The sequence below is a fragment of the Drosophila serrata genome, unplaced genomic scaffold (assembly GCF_035046125.1).
Source record: "Drosophila serrata isolate PLE 108 unplaced genomic scaffold, ASM3504612v1 contig_373, whole genome shotgun sequence".
NCBI classification, from domain to species: Eukaryota; Metazoa; Arthropoda; class Insecta; order Diptera; family Drosophilidae; genus Drosophila; species Drosophila serrata.
The window spans coordinates 2,850-28,279 of NW_028257271.1; the positions used below are offsets into that span (position 1 = coordinate 2,850).

General features: G+C 37.0%; 1 protein-coding gene across 1 annotated transcript in view; it reads left to right on the forward strand.

The window, feature by feature from the left end:
- Positions 1–517: 517 nt before the first annotated feature.
- The window catches only part of LOC110185378 (uncharacterized), a 348,293-nt gene continuing 323,380 nt past the window's right edge, over positions 518–25,430 (forward strand). The window contains exon 1 of the mRNA XM_086839423.1: positions 518–877. Within this exon, the coding sequence (XP_086695549.1) occupies positions 575–877 (303 nt within the window). The 5' untranslated portion in view covers positions 518–574. The remainder of the gene's footprint in view (positions 878–25,430) is intronic.

Genomic DNA, 25,430 nt, shown 5'->3' on the forward strand with positions numbered 1-25,430 from the left:
TTTCATGAAAATCGGACGATTTAGGTGCCATACAAACGATCGTTTGATGTAGAGGAAAAATGCAAATATAATATGTATAGGTGAATGAAATAAAATCAGGTATTACTTCATTGTTTTTTAACACAAATATACATAATTTATATTGTATGGAATCCTATTCATAGAAGTTCTATCTGCAAGGGTATATAAACTTCGGCGTGCCGAAGTTAGCTTCCTTTCTTGTTTGTATTTGATTTATTTTATGAACATCGTTTTTAGTAACAGCTTTTGATATCTTACTGTCGGTGATCCTCGATTATAATTTTCTTTCTTACTTTTTTATCAGATTGGCAGGTATTTTTTAGTTAACACACACGGCCTTCGATGCCGGATATCTGTTGCTTTCTTACTCATTTGGGTTAAAATCGGTAGATTGTGTCTGCTAGGGTATAAAAACGACTGCATGCCGAAGTGAAAACATTTTCTTGGACAGTAATTAAATAAACTGGTTTTCAAATTATTTGTATTTCAGTACACCGAAGAAGAAATTATTTTTCATCATGTGGAATTCACAGACAATTCTTATTGCTTGGAAATGATTGAAAAGCCTCCACGATGTGTGTTTAAGTTATTGACAGAGCAATGTCATATGCCTAAGGGGTCGGATTTGGCATATCTTAATAATCTCCATTCTGAATTTGAATTTCATCCAAAATATATTAAGGGCTCTGATCGTCGGCATTGGGAAACAGAGTTTGGCGTTCAACACTATGCAGGAAGTGTCATATATTGTGTTGATGGATTTGTGGAAAAAAATCGAGATGTTCAACAAGACGTTTTATTTGATTATATGAGTTGGAGCGAAGATGTCTTCATAAAGGATTTATGCAAATACCAGGTAAATATGAAAAAACGTATATAATAATAAAAATGGTATAGATGAAATGTAAAAATTTACTTCAATCACCTCTAACGAAATTCACATTCTTCTTTGAAATCAGTAAAGGACACAGATTGATTAAATTAGGTTACATAAGGTTGGACCGGACGACCCTCGTCGGCCACACGAATAAGGACCTTGAGGTTAGTTACGCGGCTGCGAAGTCCTTAATGATTGGTGCACTTTTAGAGAAGGCAAGTAGTTCGCCTGGCGTCCTCTTGAAAGCGTCTATATGTGATGCCAGTACTGGAGTGCACAGATACATTATTCTTGCTTGCGTTAGGGATGGGCAGAAATGTTAGTTTTCGATAAATTCGGATTCATCTCTTCTTTCAAAGTTCTTCCGGAGGATCCTCGCCATCGAAACCCTGGTGGCTGGGAATCCAGTAAATCCACATTGACTTAGTGGTGCTCAGAGTATCTAGTACCTCCTTGGTTTCCTGTACATTTTTGGAAATCACCTCTGACGACTGCATGTAGCTTAGCTGTCCACGAACCTATGCCCAACGCAAGCTCTGTCGCTATCCTTATGTCAAGAACTTCTTTCTGGAAAATGCTGGTTGGTTGGTTTCGTTCCTTATGCAACAGCCTTATCTCAGGGTCTGTACAGTATATGCCCGAGTCTTCTTCCAATATTTCCATACTGCTCATGCCTCGACCAATTGAACTGTACCCAAATTCTTGTAGCTATATATTTCCAGATGCAATCGTGCCTTGTGCTGTGTTTTCTGCAGTCCATTATCGTTTCGACATTTTTGTTGTTAGTGTTGAGCTTAGCGCCACTGATATTCAGAGCAGTGCCTACCGCTGGGTTCTATTTATAAGCTTGTTGCGCAATGTCTTTTCAATGGCTTAGTTTTTAGTTTGGGAAGACTATGTTATCTACGTTAGAGATTAATGTGTACAAATCATTATAATTTGTACATTAAACTGTAAACGGTTCATGGAATTCCAAGGAACCTCTACAATGGCGCAACACTAAGGACAGCACTTTCCCCGCCACCACGGATAGGGTTATAAGTTTAGGTAATGCCCAGAACAGTTCTACGGTTGGCGAATGAAGGCATGTTAATTAGGAGGAATATTATTGCTATTAGAATAGGAAGGGAAGGGGGTGGGGGGTGCGGTTGACTCCTCACTCACGTCACAATTATTAACTTTCGAGGAATGCAGCCATAATGAATTCCTCTGTGTGAAGCTATCCATCAATGGTAGCTCCATTTTTATAACCTGTTCCTACATACCTTCATTGTCGGAACTTCCTATTTATTGGAACCTCCTTTCCGCTATTCAGATGGTTTCCAGTAAACCTTTTTAATATCCGTGCGGCTATTTGTTATCCAATCTTCCTGTGTGTAGGCGACAGAATGGGTTTTGCCTCTTGGTTTATCTATATGATTATTTAAGTAATAACAACTAAAAAAAATTTGCATGGGCCAGATCGGATTTATTTCTTGTTAGTCGAACGCTGGCCTGCTTAGACATAGTTTTTTTGATCGGTCTGCTAAAATATTTCTAACCAAAGAAAATAACCACACAATAAAATAAACTTGGAAAATGACACTGGCAGCAATGCCATAGCGCAAGGAATATATTTTGTTTAGTTTCTAATAAAATAAGAACCGAATCAGTTAATTAAATCTAATTGCAATGTCTAACGCAAATAATACATTAAGGGGGTAGACCACCCTGAAGGCAGGAAAATTTGAGGGTTTTTCAAAAATTCGTTTCGACAAAGTTATTAAGAATACAACTTATTTTTTATAAGTACATTAAAGTTACATATGTACTTTGATATACTAAAAAATACTTATTGAAAGAACAAAAACATTTACGAATGGCGGAGATATAGCCAGTCAAAATGGGTTTTTTTTTTCGGGAATGGTTGTATGGTGTACATGCTGCACACCACATTTGTTATCTGAAATTCAAAAACAAAATTTTTTTATAAACTATATAAGTATGGCTGTAGCATGACGTATCCGTTTTTGGGAAAAAAAATTTTGAGCAAATGGGAGCATTTAAAAAAAAATTTTGTTTTTACGAAATTTTTGTTTATAAATTTATAACTTAAGTTCTTGAGAAATCGTACATCGTTTTAAAAAATATAGTTTTGAGAAAAACGCAAAAGAGAATAAAGAAAGTACTGTAAGGTATACCGGCAGCGCTCGCTTCTAATGGCTGTAGAATCCACAAGTAATATATATTATTAATAGATATTTTTACGCCCGATTTTTTAAAATGACCGTAAGAATATCGGCATCAAGATTAAGTAAAAAAAAAATTAGATTTTTAAAAAAAGTCAGGGTGGTCTACCCCCTTAAAACGAACAATAAAGTAAGGCCGCAAATCAAAGTCGCGATCGGCAAATAGAAAAACAACTAAGCAAACGATTGTTGTTTTCGGCACGAAATAATGCTTAAATAATGCACGACTTAATCGGGGACAACAACAAAAGCAACGGCATTGACCGCTATGAAATAAATGCTGACAGAGCGCTGCCGTTATTTAATAAAAGAGTTCACAACGACCGTGTGCCTTCCTGCTACAGATGCAAGTTGCTTACTACATTAAAATCAACGGAAACATCTTTCAAATCAGCTGCTGCTCAATAGCCTATCCCAAACCAGTAAGTAAAATTCACCTTTGTAGACTCTCTTACAATCAACACGTATGTACAAATAAAAAGTAAGCTTGCAAAACAAGTACCGAAAACATCAAGTAACACTACCACAGGAATAACCGAAAACAGATTTGCCATACTTGATGAGGGCGAAGAAGGTGAGGGACCAACACCTCAAATTATTAAAGCTATAATACCTCCTATCTACATTAGGAAACATAATTTCTCCACTCTTAAAAATAAGTTTAATATGTAATTGGGCTTAAGAAGTTCCTTATTAACACCCACAAGGTAATAGATCAGAAAGAAAACTCAGAAACTATAAATTATTATATTAAAAAAAAAGGGAGAGACCAACAAGTTTTACTAAAAGCTATAGAGTCGAAATAACTGAGAGAACAAGGCTTTGGCATTAACTACTAAATGAAAATAGCAAACAGGAATAAAATTCCTCAACCACTGCCCAATTATGTCTTTTGCTGACTACTCTATTTGAGATAAACAAAGAAACAAAAAAAAGTAAATCGAGTTGTTTGCCCATCCCCAAGGAATTTTGTCTAAATCGTGAACTAGGTGATCGTTGTTTTGGTCACTCGTTTCTCTGTACTCTCCAAACCGGCAGAACCGGCTGTACATTCCCCCTAAATTAACGAATTCACCATAATAATCTTAATATATTATAATAATTATAATTAATAGATATATATTTATATTTAATATATATATAATTTTGGAAAAAATTATTATTTGTTGACAAAGTCATATATATATTTTTTCTAAAAATAGTTATAAATAATTTTATACCTCTAAAGAAAATCTAGCCCTTATTCTAGTCGCCGGCAAATTCGTTGGGCCCAATCAAAAACAAAAGAATTATTAAGTTAAGGCCATACGATTAATACGATTTTTTTCTCTAGAGCCAGCCGCTCTCGTGTACGCAAGCAAATCTTAGCAACTTATACAATAGTGAGCGGAGGAGTTCAATGGAAAATTACAAAAGTGTAAGAATTAGTGAAGATGAAGATGGGTGTAACAAGTGGCAGGGAGTTTAGTTAATGTTTAATAAATTTTCCTTCTTGGAAGGTCCGAGGGATGAATCCTTTTAGGTCTGCGCCTTGCCCGCCGAGGCGCAAGTCTCCTGGCTAGAATGTTTGGGTGAGACATGAGCTTATTTGTGTAATGTTCGGCTTGTTCATTGATAATATCCCCTAACAAGGGAACTTTAAGGTCCCTCGCTAAGTCAATGTTACGAATAAACCACTCAGCACCAGTAATTCTCCGCAGAAACTTGCTTTGGAAGACCCGGATGCAACTCAGATTAGTTTTGGCCGCTATGCCATAAACTTGAATCCCTTATCTCCAAGTGGGGGCAAGTATGGACTTGTATATCTGGACCTTATTCGCCAGACTCAGGTGATTATTTGCCTTTAGGAGCCAGTACAGCTTTCTGGCCTTATCCTCCAATGAACGCTTAACTAACCTTGTATGCTTGGCGAAGGTTAATCTAGTGTCCAGGGTGACCCCCAGGTATTTATAATCTCTGACCTGCTCAAGAAGCTCTCCATGCAGGAACAGTCCAGGGCACGACTCCTTTCTGAGGGAGTGCGTCACTACAGCAGACTTTGCCGGATTAATTGATATATTCCAGCGACAGGCCCAATTCTCAAACCTTTTGAGGTACAACTGAAGCATATCAGTGGCGTCATAGATACAGTTGGATCTGGAGAGGACAGCAGTATCGTCAGCAAATGTGGCCAGCATAGAATTTTGATCATGTCCCGTGGACTTCGGCATGTCATGAGTGAAGAAGCTGTACAGCGTCGGTCCCAGCACGCTTTCTTGGGGAACTCCAGCCTTTATCGGCCTTTGAGAGGATAGGGTACCATCCTGGACCACTTTGAATGTCCTTTCAGAGACGAAGCTCCTAACCATTTCGAACAGTTGTGGGTTTAGTAATGGCTTGAGTTTATAGAGTAGCCCTGAATGCCACACCCTATCAAAAGCCTGCTGTAGATCATACAAATATACACGCACACATACGCACTTGGTTGTTCTTCCCTGCAGTACCGCGTGTCATCAATAGGCCACTGTCATCAACATGTCATCAACGCGCCGCCTGCGACTTCTACCGATGCGACGCTCTGCCGACTTCGACTAGACTAGTCTAGACGGCAGTCGTCGGCAGTACCATGGCCCGGCAGTTGAGAAATTTGTTGATGAAACATCGATGAATTGTTGATGAAACATCGATGATTTTATGATGAATTGTTGATGAATCATTGATGAATTGATAATGAATTGTCGATGAATTAGTTGATGAATTGTTGATGAATTTTTTTTTATGACAGCCTAGGACATGCCCATGTTAAATAAATCAACAGTTTGTTTGGCCTGTCATCGATAAAAAATCAACAGCACCCCCTTGACTGTTGATGAAACGTTGATGAATTACTGATGACAGGTACTGCAGGGTTGTGTTTACTCATATTCAAGAGTGATTTCCATTGTCCTGCAGTACCATTCATTATTAATTTATCAATGACTCATCAACAGTCAAGGCGGTGTTGTTATAATGATGAATGTCCATACAAATTGTCAGATGAATTTAACATGAGCAAGTCCTAGACGTTCACCAACAATCAACATCAATTAATCAAAAATTGTTTAATTATTCATCACCAATCATCAACAATTTATCAATCATAATCATCAATTATGTCAAGCCCACCTCTCTCGAGCTCTCATTTGCTCTCGGTTGATTAAAAGTTGATGATGCAGATAGACCTGCCATCAGTAAGAACCGGCATGTAGATTCTCTTGCTCACTCCATTTCTCAATAATATAAAAGATTTTTATACCCTTGCATGGTATTATAATTTCAGTCAGAAGTTTGCAACGCAGTGAAGGAGGCACTTCCGACCATATAAAGTATATATATTCTTGATCAATAGCCGAGTCGATCTAGCCATGTCCGTCTGTCCGTCTGTACGTCTGTACGTCTGTACGTCTGTACGTCTGTACGTCTGTCCTTCTAGTCTCTCAGTTTTGAAGCTATCTGAATGAAACTTTGTAGTTAGCCTTCTATATACTCTCACTCGTATATATGTCGGAACGGGCCGGATTGGACGACTATATATAGTTCCCATAGGAACGATCGAGAAATTAATTCAATTAAAAAATATAACATTTTCAGTTTTCAACAGATTTTCATCAAATTTGAGATAAAGCCCTTTAATATTATTCTACAATTTTGTGTAAAATTTTATGAAAATCGGAGTAATATATCATATAGCTCCCATAGGAACGATCGAGAAATTAATACAATTAAATTTATAACTTTTTCAGTTTTCAGCTGATTTTCATCAAATTTAAGGTATAGCCATTTTATAATAGTCGTTTCCTAACATTTCAATTTAAAACAATAAAATATATAAAGTGTAGGCATTTGTCTTTAAGGTGTAAGTTGTAATATGTTAATTATGCATTTAAGGTTATAGTCCAAAAGGACGACTTGCGAATGAACATCATCATAAACAAGTGTATTCACAGAACTTAAGCGAAGAAAGACAAAATATAATAACAGGAAATGCCCTATTGAGACAACGCGTGAGGACACAAAGATCATTGGCATCATACGATCGATTCGCATTCCAATATGATCCCATTGAGAACTACAGTGATTATGAAAATTTAGATATTGGATCAATGACGACGATTTTGCAATGTGTTAAAATTCAAAAGAGAAACGGCTAGATTATGCTTCGCAAGTGGAAAAGTCAAACTGGATCCATTACTTATCAAATAAAAAAAAAAATGCATAATTTTTTAATCACCAAACGAAATGTTCCATTAAACGAAGCCATGTGGTGTCGAAACGGAGTCCCCAGGTTTCCAAGTATAATATATTAGGTTCGGTAGTTAGGTAGTTGTCGCTGCGCGTCATTTTAGTTTTTCACACGCAAAAAGTAGTTCGTAAGTTATAGCTTCGAAAACATGAAACAAAATAAAAAGAAAATACGGCATATTTTATAGTACTACTACGATGAAGCAAAAATGCATCTCAAGCCGCTAAACAAATTTGTGCAGTTTATGGACCTGACATAGTTTCCAACGATGGCTTGAACGTTTTCGTTCTGGTGTGGAAAATTGCGATAAAAGGCACCTCCGACCATATAAAGTGTATATATTCTTGATCAGGATCAACAGCCGAGTCGATCTAGCCATATACGTCTGTACGTTTCTACGCAAACTAGTGTCTCAGTTTTGAAGCTATCTGAATGAAACTGTAGTTGGCCTTCTATATACTGTCACTCGTATATATGTCAGAACGGGCCAGATCGGACGACTATATCATATAGCTGCCATAGGAATGATCGAAAAATTTTTACAAAAAAAATTTTAACTTTTTCAGTTTTCAATAGAATTGGATCAAATTTAAGATATATCCATTTTACTATACTCTAGAATTTTGTGTAAAATTTTATGAAAATCTGACTACTATATCATTTAGCTCCCATAGGAACGATCGAGAAATTAATACATTTAAATTTATAACTTTTTCAGTTTTCAACAGATTTTAATCAAACTTGAGGTATAGCCATTTTATAACAGTTTTAAATATTGTGTCAAATTTTATAAAAATCGGACGACTATATCATATAGGTGCCATACAAACGATCGTTAGATGTGGAGCAAATTTGTGACTGTAAAACTGCAAATATAATATGTATAGGTGATTGAAATGAAAGCAGGTATTACTTCATTGTTTTTTAACACAAATATATAATTTATATTGTATGGATTCCTAGTCATTCCTATGGATTCCTAGTTCTATCTGCAAGGGTATATAAACTTTGGCGAGCTGAAGTTAGCTTCCTTTCTTGTTTTATTTTTAAGTCGAACTCTTTATTAAACCACGGAGGTTTATTCTTGATTGGCGGGTAATATAACGGATCACATTCGGTAAAAAATTAGTTCTAGTATTATAAAAAATACTCACGACAACGTCATGTCAGTGCACATATATAGGATCTGAACAATTATATTCATATATAAAATTATTCAGCCGTTCAAAGTCCGTCTTATATATATTAACACTGTTAAGGAGTAATTATAAGTCGATATGTTAACACGGTTAAGGGTAATCATAAGTCGATACAGATCTTGGGTGATTATTGGATCACCCTAGTGTTTAGTTGCAAAATCAGCATAAGCATCTTTAGGGGCCGTGCCTGGTTCTTAGTGGTGCATGGTATGGTGAGTTATGTTGATTTTGCTAGTGTCAGCATTCTGCTGCACGAGCGGTCGGCTTGCCGGTCGCGTATAGCTTACGTAAACTCATATATGTTTTCAGTTTTAATTTGGATATTCAATAAAAAGCATTGGCTTGAATATAAAACTCCGGCATTATATTAATTGAAATTGGTTATCGTGCCTTAAGGGCCGTTAGCAACGGAGTCAGTTACTCCCTGCACAATCTTCCTAAACCAGGAGAGAAGAGAGCCAGTGGCGAACTCCCGGCTCACACATAATAATAACAAACCACGGTGGCAATTACGTCATCAACCCCTTGATCGGAACTTGCCACGGTGGCAAAGTGACAGTAACCCCTTACCCATCACGGACAGCGGCGAGGGACAGCCTCGGGTTACATATTTAAATATAATTTATATTCTGTAAGTAAGACCCAAGGTCGAGAGTCACATAAAAAGTATGATGGTACGGATCGTCCGGTTTCGTCAGAGACAAGACAAAGCTCGAGCAAGCGCTCTAAGGAATTTGTACATGGTTGACTTGAGAAAGCAGCGATAAAGTCATGTTATGTGAAGGTTTGGAGGGTATTGGTGGAATTATTTGAGCACCAATGGCCCCAGGCATATTAAAATCCCTAGGACTACCAAATGGTCCCTATCCAAAAGCTTATTGGAAACCATCTGAATAGCGGAAAGATGGTTCCAATAAATAGGAAGTTCCGACAATGGAGGTATGTAGGAACAGGTTATAAAAATTGAGCTACCCTTGATAGATAGCTTCACACAGAGGAATTTAACATCGTTGCATTCCTCGAAAGTCAATGATTTTGACGTGAGTGAGGAGTCCACCGCAATATAAGAACTTCTTCACCACGCCTGATAAGGTGATCTAGACGATATACTGTGAAAACAGCTGGAAAAACTTCGGAGCTCAGAATCTCCGGCTCTAACTAGGTTTCTGTGAGCACAATAACCTGAGAAGCAAACGGAAGCCTATTAGCCTCTTGAATTGTGATAGGAAATACCAGGTAGTCTACCAGTAGTCTGATCAGGCCTAGGAGGAGTTATTCCTACAGCCGTTTTTTCTTAGCTTCGAACTCCTTGACAACAACGTATTCTAGCCAGAATTTGGTAGAGCAAATTGTATCCAAGGGTTCGTTAGGGTTCTTTGTTTTATGGAGCCGTCATACGCAACGGTGACGGGCGTTAGCCGCCCCTTATCCAGGCCGGATGCGGCGTGGAGTACCCAAGAGGTCCGCCACAAAGGTAAGAAAGGAAATGCCATCATCTTAAGCTCGTCTTCGGTGGCATCGTTCAGCAAGATACTGTGCCTTGACACGAAGGACGACTAAGGGAGACCTTGTTCTGGAGAAAGCTAAACTGGATCAAGACGCAACAAAGCTCATGGAGGACATCGGCGTCGTGCTGAGGGACAAGGTTTCCATCCTAAGGAGGTGCATTCCCGCCCCAAATGCCTCGAGTTGGGCCACATCGCCAGTAGGTGTATTTACACCATGGGGGGGGAGCAAATGCTGTTACAAGTGCGGGCAAGAAGAAGCTGAGAGACAGTAACCACCGGGTCGGCAGACGCAGCTGGTTCGCAGCGGATTCGTGCAAGCAATGGTAAGCAGTAAGCTAAGTAAGTGCCTACCTAGCCTCGAACATGTTGTATACGGCGTTCTGCGATAGGGTTCACTGACTTGTTGCCAGGGGCCGTTACCCAGCACTGATCGCGGGCGACTTCAATACTTGAACGGTGGATTGGGGCAGTACCTGCATTAACGCCAGAGGCAGAGCACTACTGGAGACTTTCGCCATGCTGAATGTTGTGCTCCTGAATATAGAGGGATAGCACTCATTCACTCGGGATCCCTCGCCACACAGTGGGAGCTCAGCGGAATATACACAGCCAACAACCACTTCGCGATATTCTTCAAACAAGCAGCGACTGCGTGCGTGCTATGCGGCGGTACCAACGATCGAATGGACCAGCTCACATCTGGACGAAAGAAGAGAGTACCAGACTTGTCGCAAAGCGCTCAAAGTTACTTTTCGGGCGGGCAAGTCCAGGTGCTTCCTGGAACTCTGCGATACGGCAGGCCATGAGCCGTTGGGTATCACCTACAGAACAGTAGTGAAAAGCACACACTGCTCCGGTCGGCTTGCATCGTTAGCGGAGAGCTTAAAGCAGATAGTGGCTCCCCAGATTTCTAGTACAGAGGGCCCTGTGCTTCAACTTCGGCGACTCCCTGCAGGCTTTCCTCCGTGGCGCTCCACGGCGACAAAAATCCACACGGTGGCTGCTAGGTTTAAGGCTGCAAAAGCCTGAGGCCCTAAAAACATCCCGAATAGGGCCTGAGGCTCGCGATATCGCTATGCCCAGAACTTTTTGCGGAGCTGTTGTTGCAAATCGCATGTTATAGTTCGACACCATAAATGGCGCGGAAGCGGTGGAGCTCTCCTGCAGAGTACACCAAGGGTCCGTACTGGCACCTTTGCTTTGGAATGCAATGTACGATGGAGTTCTGTTCAAAGAAGTACAAGGGCACTTTTTGACACTCGAGTCACACGCAAGAAAATTTGGGTGCCGGTCCCACTTATTATCTGCAACTAAATTAAAAGACAAACACTCCCTACAAAATCATCTGAGTGTTCTGCGCACCCGATCAATCCGGTACTTTTCTTCGGGAAGTGCCTATCATAGTCGCACTCAAAATGACCGGCTGGCAAACTATTAGAAAAGACACAGGCAAAACAGGATTGTGGAAAAAACACACACATATTACTCGGGTGTCTCGGCGACATCGACGTCATCGGATTCAGACAAAAACGGCGAAAAAGAATTGTGGAAAAAACACACAAATATTACTCGGGTGTCTCGACGACACCGACGTCATCGAATTCAGACAATTCTTGATGTCTCAAAAAGACACCTTTTTAAAACGGCTGATTTATTTATATAACTATATTATTTTAAATAAATCCATAAATATATTTTAAAAACCTGCTAATGATTATTAAATTACAGTCGAATCCCGATAATTCGTACCCCGCTAAATCGAAAATCGCGATAATTCGTAAAAAATTCTGTCCCCTTGAAAAAAACTCGTTAATTCGTAAAAATTCCATACATTTTGGTCCCCTCGTTAATTCGTAGTATTTGGCGCAACGCAAAGAATATTGAACCTCTTATAAATCGTAATTTTGTTTCGAAACCTCTTATAAATCGTAATGCGATGCGAAATATTTTGACGACGTTAGATTTTGCAGACATCAGAACGGAGAAGAAATTTTATAGAATTTACAAACCAGAGCATTAATTCCTCAACTTAAACATTATTTTTCGACTCATGATGTGCCAAATAGTGTGTGACAACCTAATAGGTTTAGAAAACGCAATGGAAAAAATAAAAGAAAAAAACACGAAGCAATCAAAAATTACCAATTATTTTAAAGCTTGAAATTTCGTTTTTAATAATTTAATGTTTCTGCTTAATTTTGTTTGTTAATTTTTTTTTTAATTTTCCTTTAATTTGAAAAACGTACACATGAATGTACATATTTATTATGTTTGTTTAATTTTAATAAAGCTAAACACATATGTAAACATGATGTGAAATGTAAGTACCCCGTTTATTCGACTCTTTCATTTTTGAGCCCCTTTAAATAGAAATCTCGATAAATCGAATTCCCGTCTAATTCGTAAAAAAAGTGATCCCCTTGCCATTTCGAATTATCGGGACTCGACTGTATTTATCTATCTATATATATATAAATGCTCTGTTTGTGTCTACTTCCTTCATAGACTTGAAAAGTTCTGAACCGTTTAAGCCCAAATTTTTACACAACATGCGTTGAGGTTCCAGCTCGGTTATTGTCTACTTTTGATGTTGATAGCTTATCTGCGTTTGCGAATATATCTGTTTTTTTCGCGTTTCCCAGTGCCCCTACTGCTGCGCCCTCTACAGGCAGCCAGCTGAATCGAAGCATTTCCTGTCAAACATTCAAAACGTATTGAAAGAAGGAATTGGAGATTAAAATTTTATTTTTTTGTTTAGGTTCAGTAAGAAACGAAGTCATGCCACCCAAGAAGTCGAGTTTGGGTCGTCGTACTCGCAATACAGAAGCAAAAAGACGTAAGATTACGAATATGACTGACGAAGAACGGGCCTCCATCCGAGAGACTGAGCGGCTGAGAGCAATGCAGATGCACAACGCGGAATTAGCAGAAAGAGAAGATAGGCTTGAGAGAAAACGATTGAGAGTTAGGCAGTCGCGTTCTGCAGCAATCGATTTGATTCACTCTCAAAATAATGAACGCGACAGGGCAAGGGTAGCTGCAGCTTGGATGCTCCAGGAGGAACGGGGAAAACATTCCTCATTTCATTGATTCTGGCAACAGTTTGAGCTAACAAGGACCTAGCTTTAGCTCTTGCTTCATCTGGAATCGCTGCGACATTGTTACCTGGTGGGAGGACTGCTCATTCAGCGCTGAAGTTGCCGTTGAACATGCAAATCATCGAGACAGAACGATGACTCAGCCGACGTATTCTCACGACAGCTACTGGACACGGGGAACGGAAAGCTGCCAGTCAATGAGACGTCGAGAAAAATAGTATTGCCCAAGAATTTCTGTAATTTAGTTAGATCGAAGGAAGGACTTATCCAAAAAGTGTTCCCCGATATCCAAAAAAAATTATAGGAATCACGATTGGCTCAGTGGACGAGCGATTCTCGCTGCAAAGAACAAAGATGTATACCAGCTCAATCATGTAATCCAGTCCAGCATAGAAACTGACGAAATTACATATAAGTCGATAGACCCCGTTGTGGAGGCAGAGGAATGATCTACATGGAATGCCACCACACATATTGAAATTAAAAATAGGTGTGCCGATTATCATGCTCCGAAACATAAATCAGCCGAAACTCTGCAACGGTACTCGACTCGCAGTCAAGAAATTGATGAACAACGTAGTAGATGCAACGATCATAACAGGTCCTTTCAAAAGTGAAGATGTCCTCATTCCTAGGGTTCCTCTGATCCCGACTGATACACCGTTTCAGTTCAAGAGATTGCAGTTTCCCATTCGTTTGGCGTTCGGAATTAATTAATAAAGCTCAAGGTCAATCTATGGAGTTGTGTGGTCTAGATTTGGATGCAGATTGTTTTTCACACGGTTATTATATGTTGCGTGTTCCCGTGTCGGAAAACCAGATAGTCTATATTTACGCGGAGAATGGAGACACGAAGAATATTGCATACTCACAAGTATTACAGAATTAAATGAATTTGAAAATTATTCTTTTTTGTTTGACTTATTTCTTATGCGTGCATCCACAATATGCCACAGAGAAAAGTGGCAGGGTACAGCTAGTGTTTAAACTCTGTTTTACTCTTCTAATTCTAGCCTCATACGTGTCAGTTTACAATTCGGGTTTGTTTCCCCTTGGTGAAAGCTCTTGATGCATTTGCAGTGGGAAGTTGAAGTCCGTAATGGTTTTGATTTATAACCGCTCCACATGCTTGCTTACTTGCATCAGTAATTATACAAAATTCTTTGCTAAAATCTGGATATTGTAGGTTTCATAAGTTTTTTTTTTTTAATACTGGAATGCTCTTTGGTGTTCATCTATCCATTCGAAGGGAACATTCATTTTACATAATCTTGTTATGTGCCGTGAATATTCGACGAATCTTTGTATAAAACGTCTTTAGTAATTGCAAAATTCTACAAAATGTCTAGGCCTTTTTGTGTTATGCGGTGCTGGATAGTTTATAATGACGTCGTATTTATTGTCGTCTGAAAGTTTTCCTTTATCTGTGCACTAATGACCGAGAAAAGTCAGCTCATGCATAAAAAATTAACTTCTTGTGGATGCAACTTTAGGTTGTATTTCCTACAATTCTGGAAAACATCTGTTAAGTTTTTAAGCATATGTTTTTCGGAACAACTTATAAATATTAAGTTGTCTATATAAAGGAATTCTTGCGAAGGTTTTAGTCCAGGAAGTGCAATAGTCATCATTCTCTGAAATTAATTGGGCGCTATTTTTAAACCAAAAGGTAATCGCGTGAAGCAATACGAGCCGTTCCTCGTTGAAAAAAATGTTATATGTATCATATATCTTGAGCTTTTTTCGAGTCAAGACATGAAAAATATTGGTTCGGTTTCTAGTCCGAATATATCATTATATTTTTTGCAAATGCTTGAAAGTTGTGATTAAAATTGGGGAGGAAAATTTTTGACAATTGGAATAATACAGATTTTTTCTATTTTCTTGATTTGCTTCGACTACTTCATAGTTCAAAAGTGATATGCTGTTGTTGTATTCAGTAGTCTTATGAAGGAATTTTGTGTTGTTGCTATTGTACTTGCTATATAAACTCCATGCTCAATTTCTTCAGTTGGAATTAACGCACTGTCTTCTTTTGAGTTTAATTGATTTTTTCTAATAACTTTTGACCTTGCTGACAAAAGAATTTAGTTATTGCCAGAATTTTATGCTATTGGAACATGAATTGGAAATTTTAAATTATTGAGTCTTATTATAAGCCAATTTCAGATTGCTGGAAGTCTAATTAACAGTTGTATTTTTTAATGAAATCAATTCCTAATATTCCATCACACGGAATAGCTAAGTGTAAATCTACGATATTAAAGCCGTGTCGAATTATGTATTTAGTAGTCTGTATTACATGTTAAGCCTTTGGTAATCTATAGTTAAAATACCCTGCAAGGATATAAAAATGAAAAATGGCGCATGCCACATATAAGTCTAAATTGCTGCCCTTGGCAGAATGTTTGCACATGAGGACCAGATAAAAATAAAGTCTTGAAAGATATCATCATTTTCTTTTAATTTGAAATGTCGGCATCTGTGCCTACCAAAAAAAAAGTTCTTTTCCGGTTGCCACATGGTTGACTGAAACAAATATATTTTGACTGAGATCAATATTTAGTATGAACTCTTGCATTCCCTACTGTTGAGTATTCGAAGGGGTTTGAGAGTTTCCCGAGGTATAATTTATTATTATTATGATTATATTATTTGTGTTTTTATTATCGTAGCTTCGGTTTTAGTTGCCTCGGTCCCTTGAGTTTCCTCTATAGTGACCTTGTCCATTATTGTAGCCGTTATTGTTGTGGTTATTGTAGTTGTTATTACGACCACGGAAGTTACCTCTATAAATTTCGCGGTTTCCGCCGCGCTGTGTATAGTTCTTTCAATAGAGTACTGAATTGGGTTGTTCAGTTGCTTCTGTGCAACTATTTACGAATTTGGAAATGGTGTCATTCATTGTGTTCAAATTGCCGGTTTGCATGATAAGTTTTACCTTATCAATGGTATGTTTTTAGTCATTGCTTTTACTGCATGCTGTGTGGAATAACTTGTGGCTAGGTCTAGTGTTAAGCCGTCCGTTATATACCCAATTTCTATACATCAATCTCTGATGTATATTGGTTGGCAGAATTGCTGACAATAATTCTACAGTTACATTTTTGACATTTTTTTTTTAATTTGACTATCACTTTATCTACTGTCGCTTCTTTTCCTATTAGATTTCTGGCAAAACCTTTTAGCTTTGTTTTTATATCGAAACTGCTAACTCTGTTCGCCCTTAATTGCCTTTATTATCTGCAATGCATCAATAAAACTTTTTTATTTATTTATTATTTATTTATAAAAAACAATGAAGTAATGCCTGCTTTCAATTCATTTACCTATACATATTTTATTTAGAGTCTTACATTCAAAGTTTTGCATTTTTCTATTTATCGTTTGTAAGGAAGGGTGTTTCTTTTCACCCTTCTTTTCTTAGACCGTCTTGCTCGCACCCATTATAAATGCATGCATACAAAAAATTTCCTGCGACCGACCTTTGCTTGTGTGTCGGGTAATTCGAAACATTATGCTGCAGTACTTGCTCTCACCGTTTAGGCAGTAACAAAAAACACCCGAGTTCCAAATACACTCGGGTGTTCCTTATTTCCGCAAGTTGGGTACCATAAACACCCGAGAATCTCAGACACCCAGTGTTTTGCCGATTCACTTGTAGTTGCAGAGGCTTGTTGCAGTTCTCTGGTTCAGTTCCTCTCTCTGCCCGGACGGATCGAGCTGTAACCGCTGCGTCGAGGGTATCAGCATGTGACTTACCAGCGTTTGTTGCAGTTAACTCCGCAGAACAAGGAACCGGTTTTCGCCATCTGGGATGCAGTATATAAGACATGTTTGTTGACAGTTAAACGATGATACGAGATATGTAATCGTAAGTGGTCTCTTTTAAAAATATAGTAAAACAATGTAGTGAAGAGCGAGCGGGTACTAGACAACCTTATCATGACAAAGTGCAGATCTATTGGATTCCCAACCAGGTTACTACGAAAAATGCGAGTAAGTGTAAGATACCAGGAGGACGCTTTTACCAAAAGTATCTTTTATCCTCAAATTAACAATAATAAATAAAAACTCGCTGGGTCCATACACGAACTTTTGTTTGGAATGACGAGCAAGAAGACGCGTTCCTAAAATTCCAATACCAGATTGGCAAAGCGCCACAGCGCGAAGAGCGTAGCCGAAGTTGAGAGCGGCGCAATAACTCAGCAAAAATGAATAAGGATCAGAGAGAGAAAGAAAGAGTGAAGATTTGATTTGGAAAGTGATGGTTTTAATAAAGTATTTTATATACTTTATAATATGTGATACACTGGTGTTTAATTAAATATACAATTAGGCAATGTTATTGTTATATTGTTCCCTTGTAAAAGTCAATACTGAGTTGTTAGTTCGACAGTTAGTGCCCACATCACTTTTTTGGCAACGAACTACTTAAGCAAAAATCAGATACTGTAAAATGAAGCAGCGAATTCTTCCCGTAAAATACCACCAAAAATCTCTCCGTGGCCACACTGGGTCGTGACTGTGGTTACTTTACTTTTCAAAGTAAGTACTGTTATTAATTAGTGCTTAATCGCTAGTATTTAATATAAGCTCCCTAAAAATAGTGTCTGCTGTTTCTCCTACAATTTTAAAATAAACGATTTACTCGTGGTAGTCTAATTGCCTACTCAGTATGATGTATGAAGACTACTGTTTGTATTTATGTATATTCTTATGTATATAGCCTATGCTCTCTTAAGTGGGAGCGCGAAGGATATGCACATGTAGTCTGTTCGTGTTACAATTATGCCGACGCTAGCACTTCCTTTGTGCGGGCTAAGTCATTGCGATCGGTTCATATTTCGGCCATTTAGGGTTTATGACCGGGACTTTGAATTATGTAAACACTGCAACAAAGTATTACAGTGCGTACCCTTTAAGTACTCTCGGTACAGTGGGTATTCAATATGAATGCATACAAATCTCACTCCTTTTGAAAAATAACGTAATAATATAAAGTTATTTTAATAACTAGCGGCCCGTCCCGGCTTCGCACGGGCATTAAACATTACATTTAGATTTGTCAATTTTAACACATTCATAATAATAATAATAATATGACACATATTCATCCTTTATTTTTTTGTTTGTTTTTTTTTTCAATTATTGAGGTCATAACCCTAAAAGAAAATACATTTATTTTGTTAGAGCTTCTCTGTAAACAATATTTGATGTTTTATTTTGTGGCAGCAAAATAAATTGATTTTCATTGGCTCCGACTCGCGATAGACCAACATACAGGTTACCATGAGTAAAACATTTCTTTCGCAGATCGATCCATACTAATTCGGTTTTGCCTTGTGACTTGTTAATTGTTAATGCGAAAGATCTTTTTACCGGAAATTGAAGCCGTTTAAATGGGATTGGCAGATCAGTTGGGATCATCGGTATCCTCGGTATATGAGTTAGTTGACCACCTGCTGGGCATATTATGGTTAAGAGGGCACTTCAGAATACATCAAGGTTCTGGCAAAATCATATTCCTGGCATAAGGTGAAGAAGGCAGTCAGAGTTGTCGCTGGCGGATTCAGGACTCTTTCTTGCACATTTCTTTCTGTGAAATAGACACGTTGACCATTCTCCTAATGGACTGCCAAGTGAACTGAAGCTGGATAGCGTTCATGAATGTGGAATGAAAAAATTCTCCATGCTGCCTCGTTGCTGCTTATGTATCTTCCAGCCTGGTATTGAGATATTTCATCGACAACTCGTACTGCATTGTTATCACCATTTTCTGCCTGAACACCAAAAACTGCCATATCGCTGCCTTTATTCACGTACTTGCAGATATATTTAATCGATTTCACGGAATTACAATATTCTACGTTGATGTGCGCTTTGTATGATTTTGACAATAGTGTTGAGTATGGAACCACCCAACGATTGTCTACCTCAATATCACCAATTCTCATGTTTAAATTTGTCGAACTCCCTCCATCTTCAGTTGACCTTCTCCTATACAGAGGATATCCATCGTCCCCTGTTACGGTGTTGGCTGTAAATGCTCGAGGATATCGCTTGAAACACTTCCCGTCTACCATGCATGGTGAACATGGGTTGAGGGTACCTCATGGGCCATGGATCATGTTCTTGATGACAACTTCATGCAAATCCGTATCAACCTCGGCCCATGGAATCTCAGCGCATATAACATCGTCGATTTCATCTGGAGTAATTTTATCATACAGCCAAATCAGTATGTGCGCATGCGGCAAAACTCTCTTCTGCCATTCTACTGAATACATCCAGCACCGCACAGATCCAAAAACTCCATGTTTCACAATAAAATCCATCAGTGACTTGAGCTTTTGTCTGAAAACACGGGCTGTGATGTCATGCCTATCCCTATACGATTGTCCAGGAAATAACAGCTGTACTATCTCGTCCCAAGCTGGATTGCATGTGAAGGTGATAAATAAATCTGGACGGCCGTAGCAACGAACATATGCCATGTCATTTTGACCATATTTATGCATGTGGCGTGGACTACCTATGTATGAGGATGGCAAAATCGTGAGCTTTCCAACGTTGGTTGTATTACGGTCATTCATCACAGCATCCCGCAAATGGATATATTCCTCGGACCGAAGTTTCGTCTGATTCAATCGAAGAGGCCTGACAGTATATGCAGACCTGATGCACCCGGCCAATAACGACATTCGATTCGAGCTGTAATCAATAGTTGGATTATATCTGAATGCAAGACGATTGTATTGCAGGTTTTGATCTTCTGCAAGCTGTAAACGCGCTTCAGCTACCCTTGCCCTGTCGCGTTCATTATTTTGAGAGGGAATCAAATCGATTGCTGCAGAACGCGACTGCCTAACTCTCAATCGTTTTCTCTCAAGCCTATCTGCTCGTCTTTCTGCTGATTCTTCGTTGTGCATCTGCATTGCTCTCAGCCGCTCAGTCTCTCTGATGGAGGCCCGTTCTTCGTTAGTCATATTCGTAATCTTACGTCTTTTTGCTTCTGTATTGCGATTACGACGACCCAAACTCGACTTCTTGGGTGGCATGACTTCGTTTCTTACTGAACCTTAACAAAAAAATAAAATTTTTATCTCCAATTCCTTATTTCAATATGTTTTGAATGTTTGACAGGAAATGCTTTGATTCAGCTGGCTGCCTGTAGAGGGCGGTAGTTTTTTGATATTTTTTTAACACCTTGGACTACGTTATCGTAATTTTAGTAAAGATGCCTATTTTTTTTTTTAATTAAATATAGCCTATGTCACTCAGGAATGATGTAGCTTTCCAACAGTGAAAGAATTTTTCAAATCTGCCAAGTACTTTCGGAGCCTATTCAATTCATACAAACAAACAAACAAAAACTCAAACCTTTCCTCTTTATATAATAGTATAGATAATAGTATAGATAATAATTTCTAATTAATACATTTTTTGTTTTTACTCTTTTTTATACCCTTGCAGGGTATTATAATTTCAGTCAGAAGATTGCAACGCAGTGAAGGAGGCACCTCCGACTATATAAAGTATATATATTCTTGATCAGGATCAACAGCCGAGTTGATCTAGCCAAGTCCGTCTGTCCGTTTCTACGCAACTAGTCTCTCAGTTTTGAAGCTATCTGAATGAAACTTTGCAGTTAGTCTTCTATATACTCTCACTCGTATATATGTCGGAACGGGCCGGATCGGACGACTATATCATATAGCTGCCATAGGAATGATCGGAAAATTAAAAAAAAAAAATTATAACATTTTCAGTTTTCAACAGAATTTGATCAAATTTCAGATATAGCCTCTTCATATTTTCTACAATTTTGTGTAAAATTTTATGAAAATCGGACTACTATATCATATAGCTCCCATAGGAACGATCGAGGAATTAATTCAATTAAAAAGTATAACATTTTCAGTTTTCAACAGATTTTCATCAAATTTGATACATAGCATTTTATAAGAAATAAAAGAAATTAATAAAATTAAAGATTATAACTTCTTCAGTTTTCACCAGATTTTCATCAAATATGAGATATAGCCATATTATTTTAATCTACAATTTTGTGTAAAGTTACAAAAAAACCGGACTACTATATAACATAGCTGACATAGAAACGATCAAAAAATGAATACAATTAAAAATTATAACGTTTTTAGTTTTCAGCAGATTTCCATTAAATTTGAGATATATCCATTTTATATCAGTCTTAAATTTTGTGTCAAATTTTATAAAAATCGGACGACTATATCACATAGGTGCCATACAAACGATCGTTAGATGTGGAGCAAAAAGGCAAATCTGTGAATATAAAACTGAAAATATAATATGTATAGATGAATGAAATGAAAGCAGGTATTACTTCATTATTTTTTAACATTAAGATATATATTTTATATTGCATGGATTTCTAGTCATTGAAGTTCTATCTGCAAGGGTATATAAACTTCGGCGTGCCGAAGTTAGCTTCCTTTCTTGTTTATTTTATTTTATTTATTTATTTGTGTATAATAATTGTGTATTATTTATTTGAAACAAAGAAAATGAAATTACTAAAAAATGATGTGTATCTAAGCATGGCCATACTTAGTACAATTTATGAAATAAATATTTTTATACCCTTGCAGGGTATTATAATTTCAGTCAGAAGTTTGCAACGCAGTGAAGGAGGCACCTCCGACTATATAAAGTATATATATTCTTGATCAGGATCAACAGCCGAGTCGATCTAGCCATGTCCGTCTGTCCGTCTGTCCGTTTCTACGCAAACTAGTCTCTCAGTTTTGAAGCTATCTGAATGAAACTTTGCAGTTAGTCTTCTATATACTCTCACTCGTATATATGTCGGAACGGGCCGGATCGGATGACTATATCATATAGCTGTCATAGGAATGATCGGAAAAGTTTTACAAAAAAAATTATAAAATTTTTAGTTTTCAACAGAATTTGATCAAATTTGAGATATAGCCATTTCATATTATTCTACAATTTTGTGTAAAATTTTATGAAAATCGGACGACTATATAATATAGCTGCCATAGGAATGATCGAGAAATTAATTCAATTAATAAGTATAACATTTTCAGTTTTCAACAGATTTTCATCAAATTTGAGATATAGCCGTTTCATATTATTCTACAATTTTGTGTAAAATTTTATGAAAATCGGACTAATATATCATATAACTCCCATAGGAACGATCGAGAAATTTGAGAGGAATGAGAATGGCGGTGGCTGTTGTCGGAAGACTGACAATCGCGGTGGCGATAACGTTTTTAGTTTTCAACAGAATTTAATCAAATTTGAGATATAGCCATTTCATATTATTCTAAAATTTTGTGTAAAATTTTATGAAAATCGGACTACTATATCATATAGCTCCCATAGGAACGATCGAGAAATTAATACAATTAAATTTATAACTTTTTTAGTTTTCAGCTGATTTTCATCAAATTTGAGGTATAGCCATTTTATATAAGTCTTAAATTGTGGCAAATTCATATAGGTGCCATACAAACGATCGTTTGATGTAGAGGAAAAATGCAAATCTGTAAATGTAAAACTGCAAATATAATATGTATAGGTGAATGAAATGAAAGCAGGTATTACTTCATTGTTTTTTAACACAAATATATATAATTTATATTGTATGGATTCCTATTCATAGAAGTTCTATCTGCAAGGGTATATAAACTTCGGCGTGCCGAAGTTAGCTTCCTTTCTTGTTAATCTATCTTTTTGAACTATTTGCTTCTTATTTTTATTATTTGTTATTACGATGTTATCTCTATCTCCTATTTCCGTTACTTTATACGGACCTGTGTATTTAGGATCTAACTTATGACCTGTCTCGTTTTTTAGTAAAACTTTATCTCCTACTGATATATCTATATTTCTTACTTTCTGATCATATAGTATTTTAATTCTATTCTTATTTTCTTCTAACATAACTCTAGCTCTTTTATATGCTACCTCTAATCTATATTTACTCTCCTTAGCATAGTCATCTATATTATATATGGTTTCTATGTTATCTTTACTATTAAATTCCTTTGGTAAATTACTTGTTTTACCAAATACTAACTCATATGGACAATATTTATGTGCCATTCAGGGGGTCGTATTGAAACAAAATACGAAGTATTGAAGCCATACATCCCAATCAGTTTTATCAACCGATATGTAGGATCGTATATATTCATTAAAAGTTCTATGACTTCTTTCGATTGTCCCTACTGTCTGGGGGTGGTGTGCGGTAGATGTTATATTTTTAATGTTTAAATATTTCAATAAGTCATTGATAATTGAATTTTTGTATTCTGTTCCCATGTCCGTAATGAACGTCTTCATTGGACCGTACTTCAGAAAAAATGATTCAAAAATTGCTTTAACGACAGTATTTGCGTTCTTATTTGCAACTGGTATGGCTAATAGGTATTTTGTTAAGTCACATACCAGCGTGACTACATATTCATTGTCATTTTCTGATTTTGGTAGTGGACCTACAGTGTCCACTATCACTCTGTCGAAAACATTTATAGGTGTGTCAGTTATTGTTAATGGGGTCTTTGTATGCTATGTAACTTTTGATTTCTGACATTTTTGACTTTTTCTTACGTACTCAGTTATATCTTTAGACATACTTTTCCAGTAATAGTGTCTTTTTACTTTGGCCAAAGTTTTTGATATGTTAGTATGACCTCCTTGAATTGGATCATCATGAAATGAAGACAATATTGCTTCTTTTTCTTTTAAATTTGTTATTTGTCACCGGGTTGAGTAACGCTACTCTCAATGTTCTCTATATTTGATTGCCCATTAATTTGAAATTATCTATTGAAACGTGTTCAAAGATATTTTCCCACGGTGTCACTTTGAGTTGGCTGATTTTATGTATACCGGCTTGCGTCTCAAGCCTTTGGAAAAACTGACCTAAGTCAAGTACCCCATTGGTATATAAATCGTTAACATCATATCTTGCAGTAATTTTTTTTCCATGTTTAAATAGACATTGCATATTTATTACTTACTTACAACTTCTGGCTAGTTCTAGAGGTAAGCCATCTATTATTTATGCACCTTCTAAAGCTTTCGTCATCTGCTCAACCTCTTGTGTGTACTGGTTAGCAGTTTTATTGCGTTGCTGTAGGGTCATCAGTTTCGCTGATAATACTTCCACAGTTTCACCTTTGACGTTGCCTCTTAGTCTAGAAATCACTTCAGTAATCGTTGTTTCTTTACCGATTAGATTTCTGGTAACACCTTTTAGCTTTGTTTTAATTATGGAAACTGCTAATTCTTCGTGTTCGCCTTTTATTGTTTCTACTATTTGTAAAGCATCAATGAATCTTGTTAAATTTTCAGCCTTACCATCAAAAACTGGTATAAGCTTAGATGCTATATTAATAAAATCAATATTTGATTATGCCATTGTAATAGAATTGCTTATTTTATTCTCTATTATGCTTGAAGTATCGGAATCTGTAGAATTATCCAGATCTGACATGTATACAGCTGGAATAATAAGATTATTTCTATCTTGCTCTTCTATTTTAGGGTTTACCTCGATAAGCTCTTCTGATTATATTTCGTCAATGTCGTTTGGGTCTGTTGATTCTGGTTTATTTCCAGTGTCAACTGTTAGGGAAGGGTTAAGAACGGTCGGTACTGATATTTCTAAATTGAATTTTTATTTAACTGATATTAAATTAGATCGTAGTCGGATCTAAAATTTTAATACTTGGGACCAATCTTGATTTAATTTTTCCCTTTTACCATGTATCATGATTCGCGCTTTATTAAAGCATTCTCATTTCTCATTGTAGAAATATTAGTTTCTACATGTTTTTTAATGGTGTTCTTTTGTATTGGTCTATTTTGATTGAGTGCCTTATATGATTTGTCGAAGTCAATTTTTATAATATTTATTTTCTTATATAGTTCGTTCCATTTCATTATATTATGGACATGAATTAATTGGAGATATTAAGAGACATTAATATTAGTTTCTCTAATTGTGTTTATTCAATGTGGTTTGTGCTCTTCATTTTTGTTTGCTGCTTAAATTTTATCCAGGTTATTTGCCCGGCTCATGTATTTCTTTTTTAAACATTAAAAAAAAAATGCGCACATTATAACAACTGTTGGCTGAATTCATAATTTTGAAGTTTAGTGTAGTTAGTTTAGGGCGAAGGCGAGAGCGCAATAAAGCTCTCTCGCGCTCTTCGCGAAT